The sequence below is a fragment of the Daphnia pulex genome, chromosome 6 (genome assembly GCF_021134715.1).
Source record: "Daphnia pulex isolate KAP4 chromosome 6, ASM2113471v1".
Lineage (NCBI taxonomy): Eukaryota > Metazoa > Arthropoda > Branchiopoda > Diplostraca > Daphniidae > Daphnia > Daphnia pulex.
Window position 1 is genome coordinate 5,288,036 of NC_060022.1, and position 22,929 is coordinate 5,310,964.

General features: G+C 41.2%; 5 protein-coding genes across 11 annotated transcripts in view; 1 reads left to right on the forward strand and 4 right to left on the reverse strand.

Annotated features, from left to right (window-relative positions):
* Positions 1-162: 162 nt before the first annotated feature.
* LOC124196086 (lysozyme-like) lies at positions 163-2,152 on the reverse strand. 2 transcript variants are annotated; one of them, XM_046590896.1, is made up of 5 exons: positions 1,866-2,152; positions 1,188-1,395; positions 758-958; positions 604-677; positions 163-536 (listed from the first exon to the last, which is right to left on the reverse strand). In XM_046590896.1, exons 2-5 carry the CDS (start codon positions 1,255-1,257, stop codon positions 390-392), a joined length of 492 nt encoding a protein of 163 aa, XP_046446852.1. In that variant the 5' UTR covers positions 1,258-1,395; positions 1,866-2,152; the 3' UTR covers positions 163-389. The 2 variants fall into 2 exon arrangements, with proteins under 2 accessions (XP_046446852.1, XP_046446853.1); XM_046590897.1 differs by lacking the exon at positions 1,866-2,152 and having other exon boundaries at positions 1,188-1,831.
* Positions 2,153-3,195: 1,043 nt separating this feature from the next.
* Positions 3,196-4,525, reverse strand: LOC124196087 (lysozyme-like). Its single transcript, XM_046590898.1, has 4 exons — positions 4,267-4,525; positions 3,737-3,925; positions 3,590-3,663; positions 3,196-3,491 (listed from the first exon to the last, which is right to left on the reverse strand). Exons 1-4 carry the CDS (start codon positions 4,322-4,324, stop codon positions 3,342-3,344), a joined length of 471 nt encoding a protein of 156 aa, XP_046446854.1. The 5' UTR covers positions 4,325-4,525; the 3' UTR covers positions 3,196-3,341.
* Positions 4,526-4,935: 410 nt separating this feature from the next.
* Positions 4,936-6,118, forward strand: LOC124196085 (protein LZIC-like). The gene is made up of 5 exons (XM_046590895.1): positions 4,936-5,155; positions 5,210-5,345; positions 5,418-5,573; positions 5,646-5,766; positions 5,831-6,118. Exons 1-5 carry the CDS (start codon positions 5,064-5,066, stop codon positions 5,881-5,883), a joined length of 558 nt encoding a protein of 185 aa, XP_046446851.1. The 5' UTR covers positions 4,936-5,063; the 3' UTR covers positions 5,884-6,118.
* Positions 6,119-12,513: 6,395 nt separating this feature from the next.
* On the reverse strand, positions 12,514-18,921 carry LOC124196088. Of its 4 annotated transcripts, none has more exons than XM_046590899.1 (4): positions 18,717-18,921; positions 18,129-18,224; positions 16,070-16,207; positions 12,514-13,738 (listed from the first exon to the last, which is right to left on the reverse strand). In XM_046590899.1, exon 4 carries the CDS (start codon positions 13,720-13,722, stop codon positions 12,949-12,951), a length of 774 nt encoding a protein of 257 aa, XP_046446855.1. In that variant the 5' UTR covers positions 13,723-13,738; positions 16,070-16,207; positions 18,129-18,224; positions 18,717-18,921; the 3' UTR covers positions 12,514-12,948. The 4 variants fall into 4 exon arrangements, with proteins under 4 accessions (XP_046446855.1, XP_046446856.1, XP_046446858.1 ...); XM_046590900.1 differs by having other exon boundaries at positions 18,118-18,224; positions 18,717-18,906; XM_046590902.1 differs by lacking the exons at positions 16,070-16,207; positions 18,129-18,224; positions 18,717-18,921 and adding an exon at positions 14,060-14,306.
* Positions 18,922-19,464: 543 nt separating this feature from the next.
* LOC124196230 overlaps positions 19,465-22,929 on the reverse strand; it is a 33,123-nt gene continuing 29,658 nt past the window's right edge. Inside the window, exons 3-4 of one of the 3 annotated variants that reach the window (XM_046591125.1) lie at positions 21,027-21,344; positions 19,465-20,700 (exon numbers count right to left, since the gene is read on the reverse strand). In XM_046591125.1, coding sequence (XP_046447081.1) covers positions 19,726-20,676 — 951 coding nt within the window. In that variant the 5' untranslated portion in view covers positions 20,677-20,700; positions 21,027-21,344 and the 3' untranslated portion in view covers positions 19,465-19,725. Of the gene's footprint in view, positions 20,701-20,939; positions 21,345-22,929 lie in introns of all 3 variants that reach the window. The other 2 variants (XM_046591126.1, XM_046591128.1) reach the window with 2 other exon arrangements.

Below are 22,929 nucleotides of genomic sequence, written 5' to 3' on the forward strand. Positions count from 1 at the left end.
TATCATCGTGACCCATGAAAAGGGACAAACAAATTGAAGAATAACCGGACCGGAGAAGAACCTCATCAGTTTATTGGCGCATTTCAAAGTTCTTCCTTCTTCTTGAACTGACTTTTGGAAATCTCAATGAGAAAATTCTTTTCATTGACTGTAAGAAACATATTTTGACCAACCGCTTTATTCGTACAATATAAAAACAATAACAAATCATCAAAAGGGATAAGCGCAGGGTTTATAAGTAACCATTCAGGTTATCGCAGTCGCCTTTTGGAAAGGTGATGCTATACGGTTGCTCATTTCCGCAAAATGAGGTAAATGTAGCAAATAAAATGGGTATGCACTGCCTGGAATAAATTTTGGACTGGGACTGCTATAATAGTAAAAGTCTATCACACTACGACAGGGCCATCCCGACATTTGCGAAACTCTGTGTAGAACGGTAAACCTTCCATCTTAGCAAAGCAGGAGTCGGATTTTCCCAAAACATGGATGCGAGCAAAGTCCTCACAATCAGTAACGGCGTCTTCATTGCAATCCTAATACGACCATTTAAATATTTTTTAATCAAAGAAAAATAATTTTCAGTATGAATTGAATAACTACCTGAGCATATTCGTTCATATACAGACGAACAGTTCGTTCAGCGCAAGCTTTATCTTGTGCGCAAGCCTCAAAGGCTATACAATAAGGAAACATGATTATAAAGACAAGTATTTCAAATTGGTATAACCAAAAATCTACCCCCATCATTTCTTACCTCCTGTTGCGTTAGGATCGTCGTCTGGTTTGAGGGTAGGTTGCCCTGCATCTGCCCAGTAATTAACCCCAATGAGAAAAGGGCCGCAGAGGTATTGGGATCCAGTTGTGCACGGGGCAGTCAAATTGCAAAATGAGCTCGCTCGACACAAACATTTCATGCAGTCTTCAGGTATTACAACAGCAGGCTCACCCTCTTGTCCTGAAAATAATATTTTTCGGAACTAGATAAATCGATTGAATTTTACAAGGAAAATTAATATAACCTTGGAATATCTAAACAAGTTTTACATTAATACTTAGAATTTATCAAAAACATGATTAATTCTATTACCTAATACGCAAAGAGCGAAGAGTACTTTAGTTTAGTGAGTTTACTATTGACATTAGAAATACATAAACCGAAAAAAAAAAAAAAAACATTTTTTTACCTTGAATAAGCGGGAAAATAAGTACAGCGAAAGCGGCAAAAATGCAAGCAACAGCTAACTTGTTTAACATTTTTCTAGCTTCTGGGAGTTGGGAGCACCAAGGATAGGAGCGACTCAATTCTTCTAGCTATTGACTGCTTCTGGTTTCGCTAACTCCCGGGAAATCCTTATATACTCAGTCGGATGGCGACCACTCAATTTGGGTGACCTGAAATTGGTGTTCGAGCCAAATAAAGAAATTGTTGATTAAGGGGAAAGTTAATAATTATGAAATTATTACTTTATTTTTTGTACTGTTTTTTTTTTATTTTGTTACTTTTTTCTTCAGCTCTGAAGCGAATGGTACCGCACTCTCACTCGCTCAATTTACTGTACATCTAACTATAGGTTAAGTGTACGTTGATTCATTCATTTCTGAAAACTTTATAAAATTGTTGGTAAAACAAACGATGTGCTATGTGGCACATCATGGCACGCATAAATTTGCTAAAAATGGTCATCATATAATAAGGAAAGAGCAAACTTTTCGTAAACCAGTTTGCGAGGAGACATGCACCTTGTGTGAAACCTTGAGTTTCCATCATTGTGGAAAAAATCTAATAAAATCACCCGGAGGAAACTACGTACATAAATGCCCTTCAAGACTGGGCTACGATATTTAAAAAAAATAATAACTACCGTCTTGGATCGAACGACGATCAGGCCACTACCTTTCAAGCTACCGGTGTACACACAACACTATTCGGTTGTCTGATCGCACTTGTAAGTTGATGTCGCTTTCTTTTTTTCCCCCTCAGTTAGTTCCTCAATTGTCAAACTAAAGTTCTGGGTGGCAACACGCGGATTTGTTGGTATTTTTAGAATTAGAAAATCTTTAAAAAGATCTTAGAATCTTAGAAAAAACTGGAAAAAAAACAAACTGGTTATAAGCTGACACTTTGTCGCCAAGGTGATCGAAACAAAGAAAAGCAGAGAAGCAATAGATTATTCGGCATATCTTGGATCCAAGGTTTCCGATACATTTTAGAATGGTAAAAAAACCCTAAAGCAGAAGCGAATTGAACGGGGAAAACAATTAGGTACGATGGAGTTTCTTGTTATCAAAATTCATTTCTTGCTAAAAGACTTACCAATCCTAGTAAAAATTCATTACACAATGAGCTAAATGGATGCCAATTTTTTAAATTAATTACCCAACGTTAGTTTAGGTGAATTTAACCTATCACATGGTTGAACCATTATGCGCGCGGGGCTTTCCTGTATCTGGTGAAAATGAGAAAGGACGAGATCGTGAGTTGGACTAGTTTTTTTTGGCACGAATATATAACCCAGATTTCAGCAGAAATAAATTAGTGTAAAAATTAATCTATTTTTTTTTACCAATCTGCGTTGTAATTAAGAAATCAGAAGATTATTAAATAACCAGAAAGACGTGCAACTTGTACTAAACTTAAATTAGAAACGCACTTTCTCTAATTAACTCGGGTATACCTGTGTATAGAATTCATAAAATACATGCGAATTTCACAAATACCTGCGGGTCATCTTTAAACTTAAAAACAAAAATGTCGCAAGAAGCCTTGAGACGGCGAGACGTGCATACCTTGACAACAATTCTTCAAGTTAAGTTCAGCATTTTACTCTGCCATTACTTACTTGCTGAGCAACGTCTAAAGACAAATAAGAGGTAAAAGTAGAATATCAATATAAACAAACCCCAATGACCTATTTGGCATCAAAGATCCAATGCAAATTTCTGAAAACAAAACAAAAAAACAAAAAAAAAAAATAATAATAAAATTGCAATCGCTACGTGTTGGCTGGGTTACTGTTTCTAAACTTCATTGCCAATCTAAAACGATAAAACCTTTCTGTCACCTGTACGTGACACGAAACTCTGCGTTTCTGTGTAACTTTCTCCAGCACACATCAGTTTGCACAACAGATAGCGTCTTTAGAAGCTTTTGGCCAAACGCAAAAACTTTTCGCAATAAACTCATAAAAGCTATTTCGTCGTCAAGCGTATATTGAATTGTAAATCGTTTCAAGAGTCGTTTAAAATTTAAATTATGGAATGAATCCCCACGAACTTTTAATTAATACTACGCGAGAAGTACATCCGGCTAGCCACAGTTGTGTCGCAACGATCGATGTTTATCCCGCCAAAGATTGAACAGTGTTTCTACACGCGAGGTAGCCTTGATAGAAAGGCGTCTGAGTAATTGGTGCGTTACAACCAAATCCACCCAAGATGTGGAGGTGAGCGTAGTCGTCACAATTAATAGCGCCATCTCCATTGCAATCCTAAAAGCAACAACAACAAAAATAATGATGAAATTGTTTCACAAAAAGAACGCGAGTTAAATCATTAAAAAATAAAATAAAATGAAATAAAATATTACCTGTGCGAACTTGGCCATGTATCCACGGACCGTCTCTCCAGCACAAACGGCATCTTGGACGCAAGCCTCAAATGCTATTCAAGGTTTAATAAAGATGACCTTAAATGGTGCCGCAATTTTTAAGATATGAAAACCAAAATGATTTACCTCCTTTTCTTTCAGGGTCATCGTTCGCTAGAACAAATTTGCCTGCATCGGCCCAATAAGCCCACGAAATGAGGAAAGGGCCGCAAAGATATTGGTGACCAGTTGTGCATGGTATAGTCATGTTGCAGCCGGTACTTGCTTGACATAAACATCCAAGGCAATCCTCTGGAACAACAGAGGCTACCTGACCTGAAAGAACGATGACGCAATTACTTAGACGCGTACTGGACAAACTGGGGAATTTCCAATGTCTTCGTCCTCGGGATAAACTAACTAGTAAATATTTATTTCGTTTTTAAGAAGAGCCAAGGAAAGTCAGACAAGGTCGTGAGGAACTAAAAAAACGGGCATTTTGCCCTGGAGGAAACTATATAGAATGCGTTGACCGATGTTGCAACAGTCTAGCCATGAACTTTAATATTCTGATATTTTTGTCAAATAGCAGTCTACAATTTTAGATATCTGATTATTTAACCAGTCTGCTATTATAAATTTTGAGACATAACAGAGACAAAAAATTCAATTTTTACCTTGGATTGAAGGAATTAAAATAGCCAAAAGGCAAGCGGCAGCGATCTTGAACAGCATCTTGTGAAGCTGACAGCAGGACAACGACTCAAGGTAGGTTCTGGTATCTAACCGGTTTTAGGTATTGGGTAACCGCTTCTTCGTAGCAGCTTTAGCTGTTGACTCTCTGGCTGGAAGTTGACTCGGAAAATACAAACCTGGGGGTTTTATATAGGCTCCGGGCACGGACGACCAACGTCCTTACCACAAATCGATTCGTAATAAGCAATTCCGGATGCCGGATGGGGAATTACACATAGATATAAGTCTCCGGAAGACCCAAAGGATTTCGAGATACGAACAACGACCTTCAGGATGCGAATATTAATAAGTATGGATACCAGGTAGTGTCCTAAGGTTTCAATCTTCATGGTCAGTAAAAGTGTTCAAGCGTAGTAAGGTAACCACACCCAATTCAATTACCAAATTCTTGTCTCATAGGATCATAGCTAGAAAACGGATCCAAATCGTTTTGTATGCAGCCCACGAGAAAATTATTAAACGTCAGTGGCTTTCTTTTATTTTTCTGCATGAGAGATACGTTCAATTATTAATCAACATGAAGTTCGCTGCGTGCCTGCTGTCAGTGCTGTGCAAGTGCAATTCGAAAATTGAAAATGTTTTCATTGTTCATATGCAGGCAACAGCGGCAACACTGTTGGATTGGATTTTGTTTTCGTCGTCTGCTACATTTTGACATTCTCATTTTTGACATAATTGCTAATTCAAAACAAGTTTTTTTTTATCTGCAACTTTGGAAATGGCGCTAAAACAAACAGAGAAGCTGAAAGAAAATGTGGAAGAACAACTGGAAAGACTAGTTAAACAACTAGAAGATTTAGAAAAATACAGGTACTGATTAAATTTAATTATTGCACTTTTTGCACACATTAATAAGTTGAATAGAGAGGATTTTGAACCTGAAGAATACCAGGAGACTAAAACTGAAACACTTGAACAAATGAGGGAATTCCAGTCTTCCCTAGCAAAACTAGCAGCTGGTGATTTGTCTTTGACTGATTACTTTGCAGCCATTCAATTGGTAAGACACATGAATCAAGTAGACAAGTAGCATAACATTTAAAACATTATGTGTACCATTTTGATAAACCAGGGAATACAAGCAGCTCTCAGTCAAGTATTTAGAACACCAGAAGTCATTCTCATGTTTGCCAAAAAGCAACCAGAACAATTACGACTGAAACTAGCTCAAATTCAACGAGATTTGAAGCTAGGAAAACTCTCTAGTCAAGCAGCTCAAACACAGCAGGCATGTTTCCCTCATGCTATTTAATTATGGGAGAACACTTTTTAAAATTTGGAACTACAAAATCTACAACAGGTTGAAGTACTTGGAGCTTTGAAAGGACTTGGAGAAGTATTGAGTACAGAAGAAGCCAACATTCTTGAGAAAACAAATTCTGCTTCTTTACAGCAATTCATTAAAGTGTCAACTGATCCAGGTATTTTTTCCCCCCCATGCAACCCCATCCAAATAATTTACACTTTATCTTGTTATTTTTATAGAATCAAAAAGTAAATTGCTGGCATTGGCTGAAAATTCTCTTAGCCTTCAGTGAAAAGACAGTAAAAATCAAATAAATGGATGAAGGATCTATGAAAAATGTCTCCTGCTTATAAAAATCCTATCTTTTTACTACATTCAAACTGGTTAATTGGCAAATCGTGTACCGCAATTTTATCCAGATGAAGAATGAGGATATCTAAATGTTTGAAATTTTGCATTGCTCAGTTTTTTCGCTATGACCGATTCTGGTAAATCATGTTTAATAAAAAAAAAAATAATAATCAAAATTTCTAAATCAAGTCTTTATGCTTAGTTTTTAAGATTTTCTCACCATCACTTGGTCAAAATTTCAAAAAATAAATTTTCATGTTCAAGACATGTTCAAGATTTGACCACTAGATGGTGTTCGCTGGTTCTTGGAACACAAAAAGTGCAAAATTTTGAACTTGTTATTCTCCTTTTTATACTTTATTTGAATTGCAAAATATCTCATCTTATCCAATTAAAAAAAACTTGAATTTCCAGTTCTGCAATACAAGTTGGCAATTGATTAGCAACATAGTTCTAGATTCGTATGTTAGTTTTCATCGGGAGAGTTGAAAAGGTCTCAGAAGGGATTACCGATAAGCTGATCGGACAAAAGTGGCAAGAGAGAAACATACTGTTCACTATCGTATAACCAAAACAAATAGATTAGTTGTAGCATATCATGTTTTGTGGCAAAAGAACCGAATTCACACGGGATCAAACAAATGGCCTGCGTACACGAGAGGAGGAGTCAGTTGGCATCGGTCAGTGAGAGAGTAGAAGTTTTCTTGACAACAACCTCGTGTAGATAGTTGAAATCGCGCAACAGCTCCGGCCAATGAGGTTTCGATGCGGCAGCCTTTTACTCATTTGCGATTGGCTCGTGAAAGCTTATCCGCGACGTACACTTTCACACACACTCTCTACACACCCTTTTTTTCAAGTTTTAGTTGGGAAGAAAAAAAGAGGGGGGGGGGGAGGCGCGCCCCCAGCGCTGCACAGGATGTACGATTCATCCACATTTCGATTCGCTCGATGAGCTCTGCACGCGAAAAACCATAGCAACTCCCGCTCGCACGCAATAAAAAAAAGGAGAGAGGAAAAAGGGAATAATGACGAATATCCTATATAGATGATGCTCCATTTCCTTACAATTTCCAGTTATTTCTTGGCTTTAATACCTTGGTCTTTAATTCGATTCGAGTTCCTGTGTGCCCTCCCAAAAGGATCAAAGAAGAGGCGCCATCATTTCATTTGAAAAGGTCTTTTAGAGAAGAGCGGGGGGGATTCGCAGATTGGTATCGCAAATTATCGACAGAAAGATTGATGGGTGCCGTTGTAACTCTGGCCGAAGGAATCGTAAGCTATACGGTGAAGTGAAGAGAGAGAGAGAGAGAGAGAGAGATGCTCTTCTGCATTCAGTCCGCCGCCGAAGCATGGGCATTTGCAATATATCAAGTCCCCCAGCTGCCGGGCAAACTAAGTTGTATATCACTCTATTACGAGTGTGCGTTTAACCGACTCTGTATAACTGTGCACTGCGAATAAACATCGCCGGGGCAAGTTTCCCTCAACCGTCTGGATTTCTCGATAAGCAAGACTCACAGACTCGGGCGATACAGCTCCTCTAAACTCTTGGACTTGATTCGCTTGGAAAGTTGAAGCGAAGCAGGCGCCATTGATCCTCCTTACACACTAAACACTATACCACCGGCACGGGTTCACTCCAAAGTCCAAAGTAGACCACCACCACCGCATTTAATTTGATTTCTTCTTCTTCTTCTTGCAGCCGAAATCCAACTGGAGGTGATCAAGTCAGAGTGGTTTTTTTAAACAATTAATTGCGGGAACATATAGAGAAATGACCCACGCTCAAACAGAAAAAAAAAGAGACAAATATTCGTTCGCACAGACTGGCCCACCCCGAAATAGCGCCGGAGCAAAAGCAAAACAGTTTGTCTTACTTATTTACTGCATTGTGTGGATTAATCGCATCGCTGAATTCCTTTATGATGAAAAACGAGAAGATTTCGACACCGTGTGGCGCGTTAGTAAGTTGTTGATTTATGCGCCACTCGGATGAAGAAACGGGGCCCCCCAAAAAACTAAAGAGATTCACTGGACTTTTTCTATTGCGAGTTGTTAAAAGAAAGGAAATAGAAATCCTTGCTGCTGGCCATAAAGTTAAGAAAAATCAATTCAAAAGGAGAGGGGCAGCTTTATATCAACGGAATATCTTTTTCGGCGACATGTTATCGAACACTGGGAAAACCACGCATTTAGTTAATACGGTATGAAAGATGACGCCCGAGCTAACGGGTCAAACTACACACACACACAAACACCAATGGCAGAAACGGAACGGCATTCGATGCCGTTAGATTGAGCACTCCCGATGGTGGTGGTGGTGATGGATCAGTGCGTTTGACTCCACATCCACAATTCCACATGTACACGTTTCACTAACGTAGTATATAGCACGAGTCGCAGCTGCCTTTTTTTTTAAATTTTTTACTCCATTTTGTTTCCAAAAAGACGACAGTAATACTAACTACATGGCGAATGCAAACATCGCGGTCGGTCGCTACAACGACTCATCGGAAGAAGAGCGCGTACGAGCCAAAACGACTCGGCGATTGAGACTTTTGAAACACCTGACACGCGCTCCACCTGATCCGATTCCCAAAAGTGGCAGGTATATCATGACACACACACGACGCCAATAAATACGACGTCGTGCCTCGTAACGATATATTGCGAAACAAGACGAAACGGTGTAATGATGGCGGCGACTATTCTAATCAGCCCACGCTAAATGATGAGCATCGAAGACTATCAAATCTATCACATGGAAGATAAGAGGAAATATTCGAAGCGAAACCTTGAAAGCGCGCGGCCATCGAGCAACGCGAGCCAACCCCATTACCGCGGATAATGAGCACCTTTGGAAAGCGGCTGGAGAATTTATGAAATTGGCTCGACAGAAAAAACTGAACAGCTTTAATTATTTATTTCCTACACACAAAAGGGGGGAAGAAAAAGAAGAAGAAAAAAAAGCGCAGAGCGAACACGTTGGGCGGAGGATGGAGGCGGGACCGAATAAGCAAAGTTATCGATGAATGTGCTCATTGTGGCACACGGCCCGAGGTCGCCAAAGATTTTTTTTTTATTAGCAAATCTCTCTCGCGGGAGAGATAGACTCTGTACAACAAAATCGTATTTGGGTACGTATGGGCGGTCATCTCATATATTCTAGCCATGACACACTACTACTACTCTTTAAGGCGAGAGAGAGAGAGAGGAGAGACTGGTGAAATAATAATTCGATTCAGTCGTCATTGTCATCCGACTTTGGCTGGTGATATTACGGTCGGTCGGGCGGGCGGGCGGCGAGAGTCCAACAGTATGTGAGGGGGTGCAAACAAGGGCGAAATCACCACACGTTTCTCATACATTTGCACAACTCTCGTCTCGTCAGCCAACTGCTGCGAATACGTAAACTGCCAGTCATGTATGTCGTGTTCAAACATAATAACACAACAACAACACCGGCGACTCCTCCCACTTCTTATATCAAACCTCAAACTTCATTCGATTACGCAGGATGAAGCAGCTGCTGTAGCAGCAGGAAACGGACGCGGAAAAAAAAAACGGGATACGCGCAATTTACAGCGCAGTTCAGAACAAAAAAATGAAAAAACAAAAAAGAAACAACCTTTTTTTTTTTTCTGTTGTTCCTCCTCGTACTGTGTTCCATAAGGGGGTTTGGTAGCTGCTCTCGCCGGAACAATTGGCAATTTAACAAATGCAGCAGGGCTGGCCAAACAAAAATAAATCAACTTGAGGGACTGTGCAACGTTGGGAATAAATTGTCCGTGCACCCACCCGCGCCGCCGTAACAGTCAGGGCAATATAAGTGATGAGATCACCATGTGTGTGCCCCATGAAAAGTCATAATTTCAATAACACAACACGAAAAAAAAAAATACAAATATAGGAGGAAGAAAATAAGATGAAATAAATGAAATACGGACCCCTTTTTATTTTTTCTCTTTCTTTCTTTCCCCCCACCCGTCCACAAAAGGAGACCAAACCCAACGTGATGCACAATGAACCGTCTATCAAGGACCTCTTCAACTCAGTGCTGAATTATGGATAAAGGATCACGATTGATTTCCCAAAGGGATCAGGGCAACAGTAAGTTTGTCACCTAATACGTTCGGTGTGGGCGCTCTGACGCCGGAGCTAAAGAGAAAGATAGATACTATATTCACCAAAAGTCTTCTTGTTAAAGGTTTGCAAGGGTTCCGCAACAGCTGTTGTGGTCGGGGGAGCAGCAGCAGCAGCAGCAGCAGCAGCATGCATATAGATATGCGGAGGAGCCGGCTTCAACAGCAATTTCCAACTGATGGGGGACCATCACACAAGGAAATGGGTCCTCTTCTTATATATATCACTGGGGCGCCTCAACCCATGATTGATACTTGTTACAAGACAACACTCCATATAAAAACCCAGGGAGGTTGTCATGCAAACAAAAACAAATGAGGGTCGGTAAATATGCTCTGCCGATACAACAAGGTACCGCATAAGAAACAAGTGAAACTAACACGGCCAAAAGAAAAAAAGGAAAATAAATAAATATGGCAATGATATGACTGCACGTGTGGTGTAGAGAGCTGCTCTGAAGATGGCCCTTTTCTTTTTTGGGAGGGGGGTTACGAAATCTTTGCGCTTTTATTGGCTGACATCCAATAAGTCGTAGAGGATCTTCGTTGAAAGGCGAAAAAGGGTGGGGGTGGGTGGGTAGGGAAGACAGCCCGCATGACGGGCACAATGTTTGCACGAGACATGGAGGAAACCATCCGTCTTGCAGCTTCCTAGCTAGAGAAAAGAGAACAAAAAAAGGAAAAGGGAGCTCGGTCGAATAGATATAACCGGTGGCCCGGACATTATTCTCTTTTGATGTGACGGACGCGCATCGCATACGACCATGTCAACCTGACAATCCTTTGCGGGACCGGGCCGGCCCGGGCACCCCCCTCCTTATTCCCGTTGCTATAGAAAAGAGCACAGGAAAAAATGTCGTCGTCCCCCTTTCCACAACTTTTTCTTTTGTTCTTCCCCCCAATTCTATTTCGGGTTTCTTCCTTTTCGGCTATAATTCATTGGCAGAGAGAGAGAGAAACTGCATCCGACTAGAACGTGTTTTTATCCTCTCTCCTTCCACATTGGATTGACATTCTGAAAACGACGCGGTCGACTTAAACAACGCCAACACAAATTCCTTTAATCGATTTCGACAGCAATTTTGTCTCGACGGGATCCATCCTGGCGTGATTCTACTACTAAAGACCTCATACTAACGCTGTCAACACTTTAATAGTGTGCCGGCAGACAAGTGCTGGCAGCCAGCTCGCCCGTGTACATATATCTACTGTTTTAATATATAGTCAATGATCAAAAAGGGGGTGCCAGTGCTTGATTCCCCACTGTTGCTACATGTCTTGACGGTTATATTGTCTGGAGGAAGCACCCAACGCACACTGTGGCGGCCCGCGTCAAGAAGAGCGGGGCCGGGGCTATTGTCAGATGAATGGACAGGGACTTGTTATCGTAAGAGGCGGAAGCGGATGGGGCCGGGAGAAAACCCAAGAGGAAGAAGAAGAAGAGGTAAAGTAAGGAACAAAAAAGAATCAAAATAAAAAAAAAGGAAGGCAAGTTGTTGGTGACTGGCAATGGTTACCATACACTACTACTACTTGCCCTCCTCCTTATTCAACCAGCAACTCGTACTCTATCATTTTAACTTATACATTACTCGCGCCGCCTTTGTTGGCACACTGACTCACACTGACTCACGACGAAAAAGCAGGCTGTTTTACTAGTCCAAAAAGGCGAGAGAGAGACAATCATATACGCGATCTGTTATTAGCTTTCACGAGAGTAGTGGGCAAAGTCCAGAAAAATCGCGGGACTGGCGCCAAAATCACAATGGGAGCGAACGAACGAACGCGAGAAGAAGAAGCAGTAGAAGCCTTTAAGAGAGGTACTACACCAGCTTTGCTGATAGGTTTGTATGCCGTTTCACCAATTAAAAATATATCCATGGTGCTGAAATGAGTATGCGTGCCTAGAAGCAATAAATTGCGACGCTCCCAACCCCCCTCTCCTTGCCCGTGGTACGAGTCAGTTCCACCGTCAAAGCTATTCATACGTGAAAGATGTGAACGTGTGCCTTGCGTAGCAACCAGAGGCATTTCCAGCTTGACTGTCTAACTTTTTGCGAAACAAGAAATATGTCCAGCGCCGCACAAGAATATAAGAGAAAGAAGCTTAAGCTATCGCCAAATGGCAACTTAATATTACGATTGACGATGGCGCAACGGCCATCAAACTTTTGCCTGGCATCTAAAAATTGAGAAAGGTGATGGCTATATTCTGACAATGAAACGTTAGCCATTAGACATTTCCCCGAGTCGTATCGAATAAAGTGCACGACGAAATATTATTGTCATCTTTAAACAAAAAAATAAAACATTCAAGAGCCCACATATGGGAGAAATATTTTGGGCGAAATCGAAAAGAAAGTTGACAACCTTTTGGTGATGAAAAGTCGCCATTTTAGAAATATTCACGACGAGCGCAAAAACAATTGTTTTTAACGTGCATTTATTTGAAAATAATGAAAATTACACACACAAGTGCTACAACGAGTAGAGGTTGATTAAGTAAGGGGAAAAATACATATTAAAATTTTTAAAAGAAGGAATAAAAGCGTAAAAAGTAATAAAAAGTTTAAAATTTTGTTTTTTTGAACGCATTATGAGGTTCAAAATTTCAAGTCATAGAATTAACCACGCAAAAAAATTTTAGATCCCGCCTGTTCTACATTTTCTTACGGGATATTTCACAAAAAAAAGACCCGCCCTAACAATACTTTATTCAATAGAGCGCGGCAACTTAAAAAAGAATTCAGACGACACATGTACGCTTGAAATGGAGCAGTATGGCAGTGAGACATGAAAAAGAAGATTTCAACTTTTTTTTTGAACACTTGAATAATAAGCAAAAAAAAAAGAAATTCATTTCAATGCGCAGGTTGCGCATTATAGGGAACGCAGCTCTGATCGGTAATACTTAGCGGATTTCTCCTGTCCGTTAGCTGCTCAGAGCCGGGATACATGTAGAGATGAGAAGGATATGGATGCGTGGCCGTGGGAGTCGGCGGGAGCAGCAAACTATTTCTAAGCTCATGAAACGAATGGACAGGAGGACCCGCAATTGCCGAATGAATGTGCTCATGAGAAATTTGCTCCTGCAATTCCCTCTGAAAATCGTTGAGAGGTACTGCAACCTTTTCCACCAAGACTTCTCTGGCTTTCCTGACATCGTGGGTAAGGGTTTGCAATTCGACAACAGACAAGTCGGGTTTTGACAGGGCATCTTTCAGTAATAACAGGTATCTTTTCAGGAGGGAACATTCAACGAGAATATTCTCGCCCAGCAGCAGCGAATACGGTTTACAGTCGGGCAGATTGGAAGCGAATGAAGACGGCGGCCCATTCAAACTCAACATCGCGGACGTCATAGAAGAATTGCTTTCACGTTTGGCCGCAGACTGGCGTGACGGCCGAGAGACGAGCGACGCTTGCAAAGAAGAAGAAGACGACGACGTGGGCCCCGGATTGCCCACTGATTGTGCCATTATGGAACTCGACGAGGCTCCATCAACGACGGTCGTCTTTTTGGAAGCTACGAGCTTTTCGTACACTTCCCTTTTCTTGTAACTACTTTCGCGATGCAGTTGAAAAGCGGACACGGGGTGCCCATCATCCACCGTCAATTCCTCATTTTCCGACATTGTCGCCCAAATTCTTCTGCATAAACAAAATAATCACAATGCAATAAGTCAACTGAAATCAGTTCAGAAAAGAGAGAAAAACGTCTAAAACAATTTGAGCCTATTTAAGAATGGAAAAAGCGTAATCACTCCAAGGAAGACGAGAGACGAACAATGGAAAGCTGATTGAAATTCTGTCCCAGTGTCGCAGCAGCAGCATGCGATTCTTCGAGTAGAGTTAATCTACTAGTACTAGTTCTCGTTGCAGCCAGAGAGAGAGAGACAGAGCCAAGGTTCGAAAAGTATTTCAAAAGCAACTTGAAAGTGGTCGGAAGCGAGCGCAACTTCTTCGACTTACTTTGTCACACACCAGGGGGAAACTAGTCAGTGTTACGACTTTGAACCTTGCCGAGAACCTTCTGTTACCATGTTGCAAGCCGGCCCGGCACACAACCCAGCGCTGAAGGCGAGAGCACACTGCGCTAAGGGGGAACTAGTGGAATACATTACTCGGCTCGTGTTTACGCTTTGCTACAAGTATCGAGCTGCCGCTGTACCCCTCCTCGTGTCGTCGTCGTCGTCATTTTGAATACAAAACGAACCAAGGATTCCAATATCTGGCGAGCGACTAAAATTGCTGCACACATCTTCAAGAACACTGAAATCGAAGGGTAACGGCGTAGAAATGAAAAAGTAGCCATCTTTCAAAAAACGACAGATATTGCATTCTTTGACGAGCCCAGCGCTGCAGAAGAAACATGTTGCAAAAACAAAAAGCAAACACACGCAAGAGAAGAAAAATAAAAGATCTAGCTATCGACTTAAATGCTACACGACTCGCATCTGTAATTGCAATCTCAAAAGGCAAGGAAACGAAATCACCTTCTATATCATTATAGAGAACAGTTTGATTACAAAGCTTCAAAGTCAAATTCTACGCTGACAATGCTTTCCTCTCTCAACTGGTCCGCCTTTGTGAACTCGATGACGTTGTGTAGCCGTGGGCCCAATCGAGCCACACACAAAGTAGCTGGCCGCAGTCACGCAGTCATGTGAGATTAACGCCAGTCAACGATTGCCCTAATCGAGTGTTTTTAATCTTATTCCTAGCCGCCGGAGACAAAATCAACTTCATCGCACTCGACATTTCAGAGATGAGCTTGTGTTTTACAGACATTTAGAAACTGACACAAGTCGGCCTCAACCCCAAGGAGAACCAACCATGGCACACACATGTATATATACTTAGGCCCGGTATTTAAAACAATTATTCGCTGTATCGCTGCCTTGAGCTTGCCGTACCCATCAAGGACGTCAGAACAAGTTTAGTTTCATTTACCGTGGACATTCACCACGGGGGGAAAAGATGAGCTGGAGCGAGGAAAAAAAAGAAAACTGCACGTGCTAGAGAGAGAGGTTTCCACCGTGACAGTCGTTATGTGCAAAAAAAGAGATTGTAGTTTAAGTCGGACGAAAGATTGTTTACCAGAGGGGGCAAAAAGCTACATACAGTATATCTGATGTTATTGCTCTGACAGAGTAACTTGAAGCAAAGCTCAGGCAAAGAGTCACGAGTTCCGACTGTTGCCAAGGTCCAGGGCAGTGGGAAACGTCACACACGCACACACACACACGCCAATCGAAAGGTTTGCGCGCTGAAAGCTCATGGTTTTCTATTCAAAGATGGCAATACTCTCAACGTTTTGACAATCGAAAGATCACTCACACCCCACAATCGATGGTGTTGCCAGCGTATAAATAGAAGGAAAGTCAGTCACTGGGTAAATATTGTGATTCTATCGTCTGAGGGTCTTTTAAATGTTGTCTACTGTGGAGTCAACTGGACCGGAAGGAAGAGAAAAAAAAAAGAAATCGCCAATGAATAATTTATAACTTGAAAATAATAGATGGTATCATCGCGGCAAGAGCCGCATTTCAATCGGGCATAATTTTCACAATAGCTCTCGACTTCCAATTAGGAGTCCACGAGACGGATCGAGGTTGGCGAGAATTCGCTGTCTAAAACGACAGCAGCACTGCGATGAAAAGAGTTCAGACTTTCAAAAAGAAAAGGGAGAAACGCGTCACTCACTGGTTCCCACTCCATCGCCATCTCAATCACAGGCTCGACAAGACGGAACAACGGATGAAGGAGACGGGATCCCCCCCCAAAAAAGAAAAGAAAAACAAAACACTCTCCCGAGAAGCCTCGAACTCCCTTCCCTACGCTCGACAACAGCGATCAGATTGAATTCGGTAGGAATCTCACGTCGTAGAATGGAAACGGGGGGAAAAGCCAATACATAAATACAGCTTCAGAAGCCATTGGTAGGTGAAACCCATTATACATTGACTGACATGGGCTTACCTTGGAATGAATATTCAAAGGTCTCCATCCATCCATCCATTTGGCACGGCGGAGAATTCAGCGGAATCCGGCACCTCACTACTTCCGACCGGTCAAAAACTCCTCGCGGCCTTTTTTTCCGGTTTATCCGAAAATGATCTAATTAAAGAAAACCAGTTATTATTTCAAGTGGTAGAACAAAAGGAACCCATCAACTCGCAGTTGTAAAACATTAAAGACAAAAAATTGGAAACACCAGTTTTTTTCTTTGGCAGAAACAAGTGATCATTAGTTACGTCATTAGAAATTGTATTGGGGCGGCATAAGATGTAATGGTCTTTCATTCACCAGATATAACGAAGTGCCCGATGCATTCAACGTAGCATAACTATGGGACCCTGTTCGCAAAATGCGGTTCTCAAACTCTCCCATGAAATATTCAAGTGCTGCTAGAGGAAAGAGGGGAGGGCGACCGACCGCAAATTTCTATCAGAATGACAGTAATCAGCGTTTCATGACGGACTGCACCCGTGTAGAGTTCCGGCCCGGTTAAAGTTTGTTTATTTTTTTATATTTTACAAAAAGGGGAGCCGTTCAAAATGGAGTGGGAAGCTTTGGAGGAAGTTTTTTTGCAAAACCTAGACGTTCATTAAAAATTCTTTTTCGCTATTGGTCAAAACTAGAGTTTCGTTCTAAATTTCACCCGTTAGATTTTGACGACTTTTCCTACACCTCCTCCATCACTCCATTTTATGCCCAGTGACATTGTAACACATGTTTTCGAGGCCCATATTTTTTCAGCTTAGTAACAAAATCTAAATGACTTGTAATTTTAATTCAAATATAAAGTAGTCTGATATATATACTGTAGACATATCAATGATCTTGTCAGCAATGACATCAGCCGTTATGGCAACGACTTTGTTATAACAGACATAACAAAACGCTATAAAATTTCTAGTTTCAACAGTAGAAGAAGAAAAAAAAGTTCAAAGTTGTGGAGTCGGAAAACTTTGCCTTGGAAGATAACACGACGCAGAAGAAAGCCGAAAATACATATACTTAATTTTTCAAAACAAAAATACAGAGTGTTGCACAATCGAGTCTTCCTAACATAACATCGGTTATCAAATCCTCCCCTCCGCCATTACCAAACGAACCCGTTCTAGAGCAACTTGAGAGAAATGTATCAATACTCGCTGCAACCTTAAATGGGCAGGCGGCTTCTCATGCCATGGCGAAGATTTATGACCCAAACTGCTGCTTTAGGCCGTCAAACATAATCGCTATATTCAGCTGCCGCTGCTCTAAATGAAGAATCAGGGCGAATCCACCGAATCGGATGAACTCACCGTCATGCTTGCATGAGCAATGACTCCTAGTCATCTCTCTTTCTTTGACTTTCTCAAAAGAGACCGTTGTCGAACAGGCAGTAGCCGAACAACTGAGCAACAGACATGACATCGGAACCTTTCTTTATACACAAAATGTGGCTGCCCTCGATGGTTCGATAATTTCCGTTTGTTTTATTTCTCCCTGCTTTCAACATGACCAACTACTCTTTACCAAAAGTCTCACATTTCTCCATAAAGACTTGACTCAAAACATCGCTCGATTCCCCACAGACATTCGCATCTCTGAAAACTATACTCACACGACGCCAAAAGTTTTCTTTTTCCACGACCGAGTTTGACCCTTAGCTAGATCATATTGTCACTGATGCTCAAATAACGAGTCGAGGCTAAAAATATACGTACAAATGAAACCATATACTAGATGTACTTATCCTGACTACATACTGCTAATATTTTCGGATAAAACCCTCCCTTTTCGTCGACTACACGCTTATGGCGAGTGAACTTTAGCTGACGATTGTAAAATTTATTGTTATATACCTCAACTGAGCCTACCTCACTACTGTGGCAACCTGAGATGGATGCATGCATAAACTTGCAACTTAACATCAATCTTAAGTTCGAACAGAAAACAAATAATCAACAAAGGACCTTGAAAGACAATGAAATGTCAAGACAAGAAACTGACATTTACATGAATAAAGTTTATCTTGCCTTTAACTTACAGCAGCCATAAAAGAAGTGGATGAGTGTGCGAACCAGGTAATCGGGCTTCCTTCAGTGAAAATTCAAAATGTCAAAACATCTTGGAGGGAAGACACCTGGAAATGATATAGATCTTTAGTGGGATATCAATACAGGTAACTTAAACTATAAAAATGTATAGCATTTTCTAAATTAAGTTGCAATTTAATGTTTGGGTGTAAATTTGACAGGAGTCGTTTTTCACTTGGACGTAAGATTTGTCAAAGTAGCAAAGTTTAGGATATAGCTTGTGTTGTTTTAAATTTAAGCATTACAGACATGAATAGATAAAATTAAAATGCAAGCAAAGGTAACTTTTATATGAATAACAATAAAAAAAACTATTCTGAGAGATATCGGGGAAAATGTTAGCATGGCTAAACCAGCACAATGCAAGAGGAGATACTAAAATCAACAAATCTGGTAAAACTGCAAATCTTTAAACTGTTTTTCTAGCAAAAACCATTCAATCTTACAACTTGTATCGATTTCAGTTCGCGCACGTGACATTATACCGCTTTCAAGCTCATGATTTCATACGAAATAGACGAAATAGATATCTTTTTTACCTTCGACGGGGTCCGATATGGTGATTGCACTTCTAGCTTGCGAAGGACGTTGGAAGAAATGTTTCAGAACATTTCGATTTCGGGACATCGATAATTCACTTGGTTCAGCGTGTGCTATAAGTCAGACATCTTTTAACGAGGTTTTGATGACAAGGTCGACTGCTCGTAAATTCGTGTGCCCTAGAAAGAGCTGACGGTTGCCAAATTTCCGTTTATCCTCCCGATTGGCTTCTTTTTCTCGAGTCGAGAGTAATTTCCATTAAAAAAATTGCGGGTAATTTTATTCATACAAAATAATATTCCTCATCCGCCTTTTTTGTCAATATAATTGTGTCAGTCAGTACTTTGTTACATGAAATTTTGATTCGTTGTTGCCTAGTAACTGGAGAAGGAAGAGAAAAGAGAGGGAATGCCAATGCTCTTTGAAAAAAAAAAAAAAATCTTTTTATAGAAATAAATTACATTCTTGTGGTTACTGGGAATTCTGAAAAAGTAATAACATAAAAAATATTATTTGTGAACCCTCCCATAGACCCCCCATCGGTTCGTTAGTTGAGTGGAACTAACCGTCACAGTTTTCACAATAATTAATGGTACTTTAAATAGCCATGACATTGTCCAATTGTCAGTTTGAATGCCCCAATAACCTACCTTGACGACGTTTAGGCCTAGAACCATTGAGCTATCAGTTTTTGATAAATAGTTCGATACTGCTACAGACAAATAACAAATAGTCAATACCGATACATTTGTGGTAGGATTTAGTGTATTGAGTCAATATATTCGATTTTATTTTTAGTCGATTTCCAGATTAGAGAATGGGGGGGGGGGGCCGCACAAAGAATTTTTATTACACTCATCACAGATAACTCCAAAAAACGAAATCAGAGAAGAAAAAAAAAGGTAAATCCAATGGCATAAAATCCAGTGGAGTTAATTTTAAAAAATTGACAGGTAAACGGATTTTGTTTATTTGTAACTCTAATTTTCTATTAAATCATGGGCCCAATTACTGGTTAACATACGGATAAACAGGAAGCGAAAGGTGACGTGGGGGACAAATGACGGTGTCTCGGCTCGAGTGACCGTATAGTTGAGAGACATTAAAAGCATCCTCCGATGCCACTCTACTGGATTGTTCCGAAAGAATTGCAAACTGGTTGGCAATGTACGACGGAACAGTGGCAGCAGCATTGGATTTAGCGGTCACATTACTTATCTGCTCTCGTTGCAATCTATCGATAAGATATTGATAGATATCATTCAATTGAGTTGAGACTTCGTCTCGAATGATACAAATCGCGGTACAAACGTCATTATCGAGATAAGCCAAATGCTCCATGGTAAGTCTCGAGTCACGAAGGGAATTTACTAGCAGGGAGGCTCTCCTTCCTAATAGAAAACATTCTAGAGCCATGTTTTTCCCGAATTCTTCGGGCCCACTGCCGGGAGTGTAATGAGATGGTATGTATTGAGTCGGGTTAGGCTCTATTAATGGGCGCTCCACGTCTAAAGCTGATCTAGTCGAGTTTCTTCCCAAATCGGATGGCGAAGCAGACGAAGCGAAAGTCCTCGGCGTTGACGAACCGGAAGGAGTATTAGTCTGCATCGTGGGCCTATCAATTCCAAGTTCCCTGTCTTGTTGCTGGGCCCGTCTGGTGGCTACCTGAGATGCGTTAATTTTCTGTTTCTTGCGTGTCACCCTACACAAGTCGCAGCTGCAACGCCCAAACGGACAGTAACGCTTGTGTCCTTTCAGCGGGCTATTGATGCCGTGGTTCTTGCACAGGGCACAAGTGGGATTGCGACAGGATGCTCCTTTTCCTGCGCCGAATGAATTTGGACTACTTTTCAACTCGTCCTCATCCATATGCTCTACATCAATCGTCTCTGAGTGATCAAACTGGGTTTGCGAGGACGGAGATAGCATTTCAGAGGATTCTTCATCGCTGAAGGGCATCTATTTCGGCCAAGGAGATCGCCTCTAAAAAAACAAAAACAAATGACAAAAATGCTTTTAAATAAAACATGAAATTCACAGAACGCATTTTAAGTCCATAAAAATTAACAAACTGCACCAAAAAGGACATTTTAGAAAGTTTGAAAGACATAAAAAACCCAACTACATTTTTTAAAGCCGTACTAAGTAAAAGAATTCATCCAAAAACAAAGATTCTAATTTTTGATCGTTTTCCAAATAGAATGTGCCCAATCGTATAATACCTCCAACAAATCAAATTCAAGCACAGGAGCACAATTTTTGAAATGAAAACTCGAATACAAGTACAATTTTGGAAGTCGTACACTTACTTGGGAAAGGATATAAGAGCAAACTGTCCGCCACTAGCTCGACTTAGTCACTGCTTCTGTGTTACCATGTGAGACCAGGAACTACACATACCGCCACTATGCGACGAAAGAAAAGCCTTGGGATTTTCGGCAGCCATGTTTTCATCGCTGCTACTTTCGCCTGGGTAGGAGTATACCAACAACCCACACGTACTTCGGTTGAAATAAAATAGATGGGAAACCCATCGCAACCCACGGGGTTGCGCGCGTAGTCTCTCAACTATTTAGCATTCTGAAGAACTTATTGACATGTCTCCTCGGCTTCCTAAACAGCTGGACCTGGACAAGATCAATGGGAATATACAGAGTGCCGTTTGGTAAAAAAATAGTACAGACAATATATTCAAAAAGAAATGAAGCTGGGCTCCCCCACTCTCCGCTGGGCATGTGAACATCCCCCTGATGCACAATCGTGCAATCAGCGTGACGAACCAAAGTTCGCATGCGGACCATTCGCCCTGTTTGTTCAGACCAGCAACACGGGTATTGGAAAAGTTTCATTTCTACGTCTCCTATTGCTAAATGTAGTTTGATCGATTTATCTAATAATAAAAAGAAATAAAAAAAAAAACCTAACGAACGTGGCTTAAAAGGCTATTGGTACGGACCCGCGCAAAACCACCGGGCGCTGTCATTCAGCACTACAAGATTACCCAGCAGTTTCATAGTGTCATGTCAAAATCAACTGCGATTCAGTGTGTGTGAGTCGTGAACCGGTTCGATATGTATTTGCTTTTGATAAATGTCCGTCCTTAGATGCCCTTGCGCCCCAAGTCGGCTGTTGCCAAGGGACTCCAGGAACTAGTACAATTAAATCTTCATTCCCCAAATTTAAATTCAAGGGTAAGAAAGGAAAGAAAAAAAAAACGGGAAAACATTTTTTTCCCCCTTCAACATTTAAAGGAACTCACGTCAAAAGCAGCGGAACGTTACAGAGCGCTTCGTACCGCTCCGTCCAAATGAGACTGGCATCTGACTTGACAAGTCACCCGCCATGTGACAAGCGTTTCCACCGCAGATGGGCATGGCATCAACGACGCAACGGACGGAATAGCAGCAGCAAAAAAAAAATAAATAAAAGTTACTAAAAATGGGAAAATTAAACTGGTGAATACTCCCAAGGTTTTCCTAGGTCAAAGCTGAAGCTGAAGCTAAAGTCGGGAATTGAATTCTTGGATCCTGCATGTAGGAGAAACGGAACACAGAGTCTACGACGAGAGAGAAAATGTTCACCCCCAGAAAGAAACGAAGCAACGGTGCAGGATAATTTATAGCCTGAAATGATGGAGGAGCGATAAGGGGGAGGGGTAAAGGAAGAAAAAGAGTTTGCTCTTTTCCAAAACTTGGAGCGAGACGGGCGAAAGTCCGTGTGTGCGCACGTAGAACACCGCCTTCTAATTTAGGAGCTAGGAGAAGAGGGATTGCCGCATGAATCGGAATAACTTTTGTCCAGCTTCTTCATTATACACAAGATAACCTTCTTTGACTCTGTGCGCGTTGATTGTTACCGAGTTCACATACACACAAAGCAATAATCTATTACACAGACAGAACGTCGGCCACGAGAGACTTTGAACAACACAGCAAATAGTGGACGAGAAGAGAGAGAAAAAAAGGTGAACCGGGCGAAGAAGAATGATTGCATCTTACACTCATAGCCAATCAACACGAAGTTAGAGAGACACACACACAGCCTCAGTAAACATTGCCGTCGAGTTTGCAAAGTCAGGGAGTAAACCACCACCACCACATCTCTCATGGCAGTACTCACCTAATTAACAAATTGGATGTTGGTTAAGTACAGCCACGCTTAACCTAGATTCGCCGTGGGCGAAATTTCCGACAAGCAGGTCACGTAGGATCT

What these genes read in the sequence shown, in the direction of transcription:
- LOC124196086 (XM_046590896.1), bottom strand. Translation starts at nt 1,257, where the DNA reads ATGTTAAACAAGTTAGCTGTTGCTTGCATTTTTGCCGCTTTCGCTGTA. An exon ending in CGATCCTAACGCAACAGGAG is followed by an intron (nt 678 to 757) that starts GTAAGAAATGAT and finishes CTTATTGTATAG; the next exon opens with CCTTTGAGGCTTGCGCACAA. An exon ending in ATATGAACGAATATGCTCAG is followed by an intron (nt 537 to 603) that starts GTAGTTATTCAA and finishes TGGTCGTATTAG; the next exon opens with GATTGCAATGAAGACGCCGT.
- LOC124196087 (XM_046590898.1), bottom strand. Translation starts at nt 4,324, where the DNA reads ATGCTGTTCAAGATCGCTGCCGCTTGCCTTTTGGCTATTTTAATTCCT. An exon ending in TTTAATTCCTTCAATCCAAG is followed by an intron (nt 3,926 to 4,266) that starts GTAAAAATTGAA and finishes TCGTTCTTTCAG; the next exon opens with GTCAGGTAGCCTCTGTTGTT. An exon ending in ACATGGCCAAGTTCGCACAG is followed by an intron (nt 3,492 to 3,589) that starts GTAATATTTTAT and finishes TGTTGCTTTTAG; the next exon opens with GATTGCAATGGAGATGGCGC.
- LOC124196085 (XM_046590895.1), top strand. Translation starts at nt 5,064, where the DNA reads ATGGCGCTAAAACAAACAGAGAAGCTGAAAGAAAATGTGGAAGAACAA. An exon ending in GAAGATTTAGAAAAATACAG is followed by an intron (nt 5,156 to 5,209) that starts GTACTGATTAAA and finishes TAAGTTGAATAG; the next exon opens with AGAGGATTTTGAACCTGAAG. An exon ending in ACTTTGCAGCCATTCAATTG is followed by an intron (nt 5,346 to 5,417) that starts GTAAGACACATG and finishes TTGATAAACCAG; the next exon opens with GGAATACAAGCAGCTCTCAG.
- LOC124196088 (XM_046590899.1), bottom strand. Translation starts at nt 13,722, where the DNA reads ATGTCGGAAAATGAGGAATTGACGGTGGATGATGGGCACCCCGTGTCC.